The 10,255-nt window shown below is 38.4% G+C and overlaps 1 protein-coding gene across 1 annotated transcript; it reads right to left on the bottom strand.

Annotated features, from left to right (window-relative positions):
• Positions 1-866: 866 nt before the first annotated feature.
• LOC310739723 (butyrophilin subfamily 3 member A1) lies at positions 867-8,822 on the bottom strand. The gene is made up of 10 exons (XM_083565930.1): positions 8,661-8,822; positions 5,494-5,578; positions 4,394-4,492; positions 4,161-4,262; positions 3,194-3,328; positions 2,487-2,624; positions 2,336-2,387; positions 1,983-2,009; positions 1,852-1,878; positions 867-1,751 (listed from the first exon to the last, which is right to left on the bottom strand). The coding sequence occupies exons 2-10, from the start codon at positions 5,551-5,553 to the stop codon at positions 1,204-1,206; spliced, it is 1,188 nt and encodes a 395-aa protein (XP_083422056.1). The 5' UTR covers positions 5,554-5,578; positions 8,661-8,822; the 3' UTR covers positions 867-1,203.
• Between the last annotated feature and the right edge of the window lie 1,433 nt (positions 8,823-10,255).

Genomic DNA, 10,255 nt, shown 5'->3' with positions numbered 1-10,255 from the left:
CCGGTTGTTTTCAGCGTGACGAATGATTCGCATTTCGTGTTGACAGTCGGAGTGAGCGGCAGGTCAAACGCCAGAGGAACATCATCTATATTTATGATGTGGTGCGGCCCGATTCAGTGGGAGCGCATCTGATTTAATATAAAGAATTTCATTTGTTCACCTGAACCCGTCCGGCAATTTCATTGGTCTAATGTTTGTGAAACCGGGAAAAAAACAGGAAAAATCCATATATTAGCCGCTTCATTGTTTAAGCCGCAGGGGTTCAAAGCGTGGGGAAAAAGTAGCGGCTTATAGTCCGGAAAATACGGACTATAATAATTTAAAATACCTGAGTTAAATATGTCTCCAGTAAAAAGTACTCCATTTACATTAACATTTGATTAGAAGTGCCGAAGGATTTGCTTTTAAATGTACTTGAGTCAAAGATATATATATAAAAAAAAAAACGGATCTGGGACAATTTATGTTAAATAAATGCTGTTTTCTCATGAGCGATCATTCATTTGTAAGAAGAGAGATTTCTATTGTGACAGGCACACACACACACCTAGTACTCATACTTCACACCTACTCTCATGGTAACTGCAGGATGACAGTTGTGGTCTCGAAGGTTCTCACTTAAGCAAATTTTTGTATAGTGTTCAATACAATGTAGCAAGAAACACGTTTTTCTTGAAACGTTGTGGAGAAAGAACCGAAAACGAAAAACTACCAGTACCTGATAAAGAACAGACACCACACAGACTCCTTTACATCTGAAATGTTTGCATGAGGTTGGAAAAAAAAATACTTCGAGGGCATTAAAGTGTATGTGTTTGTATCACGTGAAACCGAGGACCGTTCAAATCAGGACAACGGAAAATGACTTGAGCAGAAGTTACATTTATTAAGACTTCTTATTCACAGAAAGTGCATTTTTATTGACTGGAATACTATATCACAAATCACTGGTACATTATCATTTGTCAAGTACATGAAAGTGCGCAGGTTGCTTTCTAATAAGGTGCGAGTAGTACCATAGCAAGTACAACAGAAGCAGCAGCAGGAATAGCAATAACAGACTTGTTTGCTGAGGGGGTCAGAGCTATATAGAGCTTAATAGAGCTAAGGATTGCCGTCATTCTCTACTGATGACTTGTTACCCATTCAATTAATATTGCTAATTCTTTTGAAAACACTAGAGCAGGTTTGGACTGAGGCCCCTCAGCCCCACAAACAGAAGCAGTTACCCCTGTCCCCAGGGGATCTGATCACCAGGTCACTGACAATCTCGACCGTACCGAAGAGGGGAAATAGCTTTTCGTCGAAGCGCTCGTTGTACGTGTAGATGTGCGAGTGGCGCTCGGCGTCGTAGAAGGACAGCTGGCCTCGCTCGTAATCCAGGTAAACGCCAACCCTGCGCGGGATGAGAGACTCCGGGAGCGCCGTGAAGGGCACGGTGAGCGCCTTCAGCTCGACGCCTCGCTCCAGCCTCAGGGTCAGGTAACCCGTGTTGGTGTTGAGCGACTTGAAGCCTTTGCGCAATGCAGACTCTTTAGCTACGCCCAGCCTCCAGTCCATCTCCCCGACGTCGACTTCCCAATAGCGGCGACCCAAGCCGAAGCCCTCGGTGCCCACGGCGCACCACCAGCCATCAAAGCGCTGGTGGTAGTTGGGAATGTCTCGGCGATCGAAGCCACAGCGCATGCGCTTCTCGTCGGCCGAAATCAGCAGGTCCGGGTTCGCCGTGTCCAAGTCGAGAGTCACCTCCACTGGGGTACAAGCGATATGCTTGGGTAAGTCGATCATATTTGTCATACATATCCATTTATATATATATGTATATATAGTATGGACATGTTGAGAACAAACCTGCAGCATCGCAGATCCAGTCCCATACTGATAATTGGGGAAAGGAAATACTTCTCTGTTAACTCACAGCTAAAATCAAACATTATTATACATAGAAATAGTGAAAATATAACTGGTATTGTTTTACTTACCAGTCTGAGGAATGTAAGGAGTAGCACCTGAAAAAATGTAAATGATTTAAATCCATAAGCAACTGAACAATAATTTTTAGTCTAGTTTGCCTACTACAAGGGCTTTTTTTTTTTTTTTTTTTTTTTTTACTTGTTGTATGTACTTTACAGCACAGTAAAATTCTTTCTTCACATATCCCTTCAATGTTAGGATGCTGGGATCAGAGCATAAGGGCAGCCACGACACAGTGCCCCTGGAGTACAGGGGATTAAGGGCACAAGAGTGGCAACTTGGCGATACTGGGGTTTGAACCCTCTGCCTTTTGATCAGTAACTTTCGATCTACATAAGAATAAGCACTAAGAATATCTTACCGATTTTCTGACTCTTTTGCTTCCATATGAGCCACTGCTGTGGAATAGTCTCCTGAAACACGGAAAAACATCCATCCCATTCAATTTTTGTTTGATTTCTGGGGCTCATCCGAGACCTCTGGATCTATTCTTTAAGTGCAAGTTCCCCCACCTTGTCCAGCTCTTTTGACAATAGAGTCCAGAAGATCAGCTCCACGGCAGTCTGGAGAGTCAGAACACGACCTCGTCGCCACTGCTTCTGCAGATCCTCCAGCACCATCACCACCTGCTCGCCGGGCCACACGCTCTGCTACAGAGTGCAAAAGAGACAAAGTGTGTCCCAGGATCTGCAACTAGTGCAGGAAAACCAAAGCCATTATAATATCTGAAGACGTTTGAAAGAATGGCAGGGTTCTTGTGCATGACTGGAAATGGGTGGAGTTTAGAAGCTTGGCTGAAAACAAAAAACAAAAACACTGTGACATGATCTTTAGATTTCCTAAAAACAACGGTATTATGCAATTTTTTAACATCCATTAACAGATGGGGGAGTTAAAAAGGGCCACTGTGTTTCCATTGCCTATCCGGGAAATACTGGATGTGAGGTGGAAATTCAATCAGGATGTACACACCCAGTCAAACACCAGTTCAAATTTTGGGTTGTTTTTTTTTTTTTTTTTTGGAAACTGGAGAGCCTGCAGTAACGCCCATGCAGTACAGCATCTAGACAGCTTATTTAAAAAAATGTTTTAAATAAATAAATCACCCACAAGAATAAGTAAAGCATTTTTTTTTTTGTTTGGTTTTCACAAAGAAAGGAATTACAAGCATGCAGTGGGAAAATGTAATGTTGTATCCCTACTATTTATTTGGGTTTACCTCTGGCTGAGCCCTCAGGTCCTTGATCCAGGTCATAATGAGCCTTTTTGCATTCTCTATATCCTGCTCGCTGCTCAGAGCCAGCTCCATCCAGTCATTCTTCTCTGGCCAGCCATCAGTCTGCAGTGGCCTTTTCTGCAAGAACACATTTGTGATAGTTCATGTCTGTTTGCATGTCATCAAAGAAAAAAAAGTCCTTAAGCTCCATGGTAATGAATAAGTCAGTAGTCAAAACATTTTGACATACAGTTAATTGCTATTGCTGTTTTGCACAATCCTTTTTGTTTCCATTTGGTTAATTACAAGGTTCACTCCTGTATTCAGTTCTCTCTTACACACTGCACTGTGTAATATACAGTAGGTTTACTATATTGTGTTTTGTGTATTTGTCCTACACTGTCTTGTGTTGTCTTTGCACTGTTTGCACCAGGTTGCACACTTTATGTGGCGAGGACACTAACTAGTCCTTAGCTCAGTGTTTTCTGTTATGTAGCTTTATGTTGTTAAATGGAGCACCAGGGTTCTGGAGAAACGTTACTTACTCATTTTGCTGTGTACTGCGTCAGATATATAGTGTTACAATGACAACTGACTTGACTTGAATACAGTACAAGTAACATAATAATAGCTAAATTTGAGTAATGGTCGGTTATAACGTGACAACACTGTTAGGGATGATTATTACCTCTTACCACAAAAAACACTTCTTTTTTTTTTGCACAGATGTACACACACAACATACACACATATAGGCATGAACAGTAAGATGACTGCACCACAAATCTCCACAGAGAGACTCCAAAAATCTAGAACAGTAGAGGTTATTATAACAATAAGCAGAGACTAAATCTGCACAAGGTGTTTGATGGTCACGTATTGACAACCATATAGTGACTTGAATACACACCTACACATCAAAGGAGAGAAACATACACACACATCATTTATAACGTGCACATGCTTCTACCTTGCTCTCCAGCAAAGATGCCCACTCCAGAATAAAAGCTCTACAGTTCAAAGTGGGCCAGACGTCCTCACAGTTGGTGATGTGCTCCAGCACCTCAGACATCTTCATCCAACCAGAAACAGGAAAGAAAAATATGTATAATAGACTTTAATAAACTTGTGTATCTGCAGGATCATCTTTATTCTCAATCTACATTAGAGCCTTGAAGCAGTGCACAGATGTTATTATCCTACCTGGCAGACTCTGCTCAGGTCCTTGGCCAAGTTCACGATAAATTCTTGGCTCTCATCCAGAGACTCTTTCTTCTCATCTTTTGCCTTGTTGCGAGACTCCTGGACACACAGAATATTAAGTTACAGTGACTGTGGAATATCCAGTCTGTCTAACTTGTCTAACTTGTCTACAGCAGTGTAGACGTATTACAGAAATATGTATTCAGAGAACGTGAGCAGCTGACAGTTAAGGGTATTTAGAGAAGAAAAAAATAAAATAAAACAAGGGCAAACTTCAGCTTTTTTGTAATGCAGCTCCATCAGCCTTTCCTATTATCGATCCTGCTTAATTTGCAGCTATAGAACTAAATAGCCATGACCAGCCAGAAGAACAATGGATCCATCAACTAACAATACAGAAAAAGGTGAATTAGAAAATTCTAACTTTACCAACTGAATTTCATTGGCACATAAGTCAAATTGTAAGTAACCTTCTTGTTGAACCTCTCCTGTCATGACTTGTATTTATATTCTGACTATGTTTAATTCTATTTTATATTAACTTTCTAATATCAAATCAAGCCCTTCCTGATTCTACCAGAGTTTGATAAAAAGTATGAAATACGAATCATAACAGTAAGCAGTTTATTAAAATTAACAATAAAAAATAGTAAGCAGTGTATACAGTGGTCTCCCACGAATTATGGACGCACCCCCGCAACCCCTATGGTACCTTAGTAAATTCATCTAAACATTATGTCACTTGAATACAATAATGCGTTTTTAAAAGTTTTATGAAATTTGTTAGTAAAAGCATAGTTTAAAATGTTATTCCTAATGTTCCTGAACGTTCGGTACGCACAACTCGCTGTTAGTTAGGTTTCAAATGAGAACCCGTGAATTTTCCGAGACGCGACTTCGGAACCGCGAATTTTCGGGGGTTGACTGTACTGTCCTTTCATCACACATTAAAGCGGCTAACGTGGCAATATCAAAAATGGGAACACGACAGAAAATTTTACCACAGCATACAGAGCCTGCCAGAACAGTCATGATGCAGGTATGTCAGTCTTATGATGCAGAGTTAAATGTTACCCAATGCAGAAATATGTGCGTTTCACCTTAAGCTTGACGGTGAAGTTCTTGGCCGGTTCGACGAGGAACTGGAGACAGTGTATCATCTTGGCTGATTAGCACTGAAATCACCTAAAAATGATTGAATAATTATCATAGGTTCATATTAGTACTGCATTTAAAAAAAAAAAAGCATCACTACTACCAGTTGATACTGTTTCTATGTCAACCCTGTAAGACTGAAATACAGTTTTGTTCATTAGGTATTTCGGGTAAGAGGTAGTAATCTATAGGGACTTTTCTCTGTGTTGTTTTGATTTCATAATGACTTGCCAGTTTTCCACTCAGACAGAGGCTAATAGAAAATAGGTCATTAACGAATTAAGACTTTCAATCTTTTAGCTCATGGACTTTTAGAGATTTGGCTCAATTGTTAAACGTAAAACAAAACCGACTCGCAATTCATGATTGCACGTTAGACAAAACTATTTAGGTGGGTGTGACTGATTATTAAAATAAATAAAAACCATGCTTGAAGATGTTTAATGAAATATTATGCTAATTAGCTATTTATCTATATAGTGGTGATAAACAATTAAAAAAGTTTGGACAGAGATGAGACTCAGTATAAAAAATTTTGTTTTATTGATATATAAAGCAGATATATTCCTGTTTTTAGACCAAAAAGTCTGAAGTAATCTGATTAGGCACCAGCAGAGAAAAACTGTTTAACATATGATGTAAATTAGCTCCAAATCAAAAAGGAGCTTAAAAGTGATTTCTTTATATTTATTACGTGTAACCCTTACGTTCTTTATATTTATTACGTGGGCTGCAGCTATCGATTATTTTACTAATCGAGTATTTTAACGATTGTTCAATCGATTAATCGGAAAAGAAGCAGTTGTTCTTTATTAAACAGCAATACAACATATACGAGAGGAAATAAGATGGGACAGGAACTGAAATTGCTGAAATTGCAATCTGTGAAACCCATTTTGTGCCTTTAACTGCCATATTACATCAAAATGCAAATACAAATATATATATATAAATATCTATGCATATATAAAATATAAAATAGCAATTTCAAATTAATTGAATAAAACGCACTGTACGAAGTTTTCTTTATATTTTAATTTGAAATGATCCAATGATTCCCCCTCTGTTTTCTCCCAGTTCCTCCATTTTTCATCCTGCAGTGCCTCCTGTGTTACCTGTCCAGTGCGCTCCAGAGTTAAGCGGGTGGTGCGTCAGTAATAAGGGTCCCCGGGGAAACACAGTGCTCCGTGTGTAGTTAATGTAGCTTTTGACGATGACAGAAAACTGATTTACATTTAGATGTAAATCACCATTCCAAATTTCAGCATAACAACCCTCATGGTGCCTGAGAAACAGATATCTGACCCTGGCTGCACCCCCTATGTTAAACCACACCCAAAACTGTTTAAGACCTGAGAATAATTTCCTTTAAAAAAAAAATGATTTATGCAAATTAGCAATAAAATAGTAAGTGGATGGAGCCAATTAGTTATTGAGACTTTTTAATCTGTAAATCCTTTATGTTAAATAGTTGTCACATGCTTGATAAGTGAAAGCACCAGAGTAAAGGTGTGCACTGAAACTGGATCTCGCTGTATGAAACATGCAGACCATAAATGTGGGTTTTACTTTCATGACTGTAAAAGTGAGTCAGACATGAAGCTTGTGTGTGTGTGTGTGTGTGTGTGTGTGTGTGTGGTTGGGGGGAGGGGGGGTGCTCACCTTGTGCTGTGAGACTCATTTGTAGCATTTTTTATTAAAAATTCATCGCATTCATTTGGCCTGGTTGGCATTGCTGTAGTTGAAATGACAAATTTGCTGTGATTTAAACTCATTTAATCATTGGAGCAGGCCAGGATTCTCTTGGGAGTAGGACCGCAAAATCTTGTCTCTTTAAACCACATCATACTCGAAATAATGCAATGTTATCATTTACTAACATCGCTTTAAACAAAATAAGTCGTTACACCCTCCGTCACCGTCTGCTTTGCCTTAACAAGCCGACTGGCAAAATGTAGATTCTTCACGTTACAAAATGTTTCGGTGAAATGAAAACACTGACTATTGCACACTATTTGGTCAAGTCCTTTATGTAAAGCGGTACAGACCCACAAACGTATATCTAAAAATCCTTTTTGTTTCAATCTTAACCAGTTTAAAGCTGTGGATAGACATAATGCAGAGACGGGGCTGCAAGCCATGCTGTCATTGCACGAGCTGAGCCAGCACAGCACTCTGCAGAAAATGAACTCAGCACAATCTCTCTCAAAGCTGGGAAAGGCATTTCTTAAACCTGTATATTTAGCCGGTAGCATTATGTTTAATTGTCATATTTATATAAGCAGCACGAAATCCTGGGTTATATTATCCCTGGAGCAGTAACGAATCACAGTGTTACTACATATTCCGTTCTTTGAGAAGATCAGATTTCTACTCCTGTCTCAATGGATCCGAGAGCCTATCCCAGAAATTTAGACGAATGGGGACGGCATGTCACTGATGTATCAAATGAACGTTAGAGCTAGATTTTTATCAGCCCTTAATGATAAGCCAAAGAGACGGAACATTGTGAAGTAATTGAGTTAATATAGAGAGGGATGAAGGGAAGAATTGATTTCTCATACGAAAGCACAGTTCAGACATGCATTAAATGGCTGGTGTGATCCGGATCAGTAAGAACACTTGCTTTATTTATACACTTTTGCATCATTAAATCAGATTAACACTTATATATATATACACAATACATATAATATATACACACACACATATATATATATATATGCAAAGATAATAAGAGTAAATTGTCTGACTGCCAGCCAACACAAGCCTTTCTTTTGTCATTGTTATGTATTTATTTGTATTTATTAACCAAGTCTAGGCTGAGTTTTGCAGACAGAAAGCAAGTGAAGGACGCAGACACTGCGGCACTCACTAACTACATGTATATTGATGATAACCTTGAACTGACATTGCAACACCGTTTTGCACCTAAGCACTTTATTTTCTGCGCAAAATGTCATCCGCGTGCACTGCTACCCTTTTTAATGTAATATACTGATTAATAAATATAATAATTAATTAATTATTACAACTCTCTTAAAACCGTCCAAAGTCATTTCTGCACTGCTTGGCCATCATTTCTTGCCATACCTGGTGCTCACAGACGTACCTGTGAAGATGTTCAGCTGTAATATTCTGGGTTCAGTGCAGAGGCGATGCACGAGCAGAAGCTGCACCCGAGCTCGCGCACGCTGCAGCATACACACTGACCTTGTTTACATCTCCGGACCTCCTCTAGATCACAGCGGCCGTGTTCCATAAAAGTATCTGCTGAACACGTAGTGCACTAGGTAGTGCACGAGAGCTGCGCAGTGAGGTAGGGTGTGAAGGGGCATTTGGGATCAAGGGATTGATTCACGAACTTCCGGATGCAGCGATGACGACAAAGCGGGTTTATTTTACGCAACGATAATGTTTTTAATTTTCACATTTTGCTTTTTTTTTTTTTTTTTTTTATAATATTATAAAATTATAATATATTATATAATTAAAATTAAAAATTTAAAATAATAATAATATACTAATAAAACTATATATATATATATATATATATATATATATATATATATATATATATATATATATATATATATATATATATATATATATAATTTTTATATATTTTTTGTTGTTGTTTGTTTATTTGTTTATAAAACAACATCGTTTCGTGCACAAAATCTCACCTGCATGCACTGCTCTGCTTATGAATATACTTATACTGTATATAATTTACTTATTAATATTCAATACTTATTAATAATCAATTAATAAATAACGTATTAATAATAATCCTTACTAATAACACTTTAACAAACAAATAAATACAACCTTAAGCCATGCGCACATGTTACGTTTTAATTGTCACATTTTGCTTTTCAAAATTTATTATTTTTTGTAAAATTTGTTTATCTATCTATCCATCCATACATCCATCCACGCCCCAAATTGTATCTACATGCAATGCTTTATCTAAACTTCTTTTCATTCATTCATTCATTTTCTCCCGCTTATCCGTAATTCGGGTCGCGGGGGCAGCAGTCTAAGCAGGCCCCCGCCTTCGACTGCTGCCCAATCCTCACAGCACCGTCCCTTACGGTCCCTCCTGCAGGTGGTGAGCCCACTGGAAGGCGGCCCAACGTCACGGACCTTGATATTTCCCTCGTAAGGGACCCCTGGAGCATAGAGGGTTAAGGGCCTTGCTCAAGGGCCCAAGAATGGCAGCTTGGCGATACCGGGGCTCGAACCCCCGACCGGCAACCCAGCGCCTTAACCGCTGGAGCCACCACTCTCCCTAAATAAATTAAAAACTACTATTCTGACTTTTCTTAGTTGTGAAAGTCCTCTGTTTGAATATGCTGTATTATATATTTATTTATCTGTTTGTTTGTTTGTTTGTTTGTTTTTAAGAAAAGATTCTTACCATTTTTCTCAGCTGATTTGAAGCGTTTCTCAGATCAGAAATGAAATTCTCAAAAGGATTTGTTCAACCTCCACCTCTTTCAATCATTTGTGCACACCATAAAAGCATTTCTTGTTGCTTTAATCAAGTTGTGAATGCTTTTGTACATTCATGTAATTGAACATCTCGGCATCAGTTTATTGTATAAGTCATTGAATGCAAAACACACACATATATATATATATATATATATATATATATATATATATATATATATATATATATATATATATATATATATATAT

The sequence above is a fragment of the Silurus aristotelis genome, assembly GCF_946808225.1.
Source record: "Silurus aristotelis genome assembly, chromosome: 17".
NCBI lineage: Eukaryota > Metazoa > Chordata > Actinopteri > Siluriformes > Siluridae > Silurus > Silurus aristotelis.
Note: the sequence above shows the minus strand (reverse complement) of the source record. Positions and strands in the feature narration are given on the sequence as shown.

Excerpts from the sequence above, each read along its gene's own strand:
- LOC310739723 (XM_083565930.1), bottom strand. The coding sequence starts at position 5,553 with ATGATACACTGTCTCCAGTTCCTCGTCGAACCGGCCAAGAACTTCACC. Across the intron at positions 2,010-2,335 it reads GCAAAAGAGTCAGAAAATCG|GTGCTACTCCTTACATTCCT; the intron begins GTAAGATATTCT and ends ACATTTTTTCAG. Across the intron at positions 1,879-1,982 it reads TCCTTACATTCCTCAGACTG|TATGGGACTGGATCTGCGAT; the intron begins GTAAGTAAAACA and ends CCCAATTATCAG.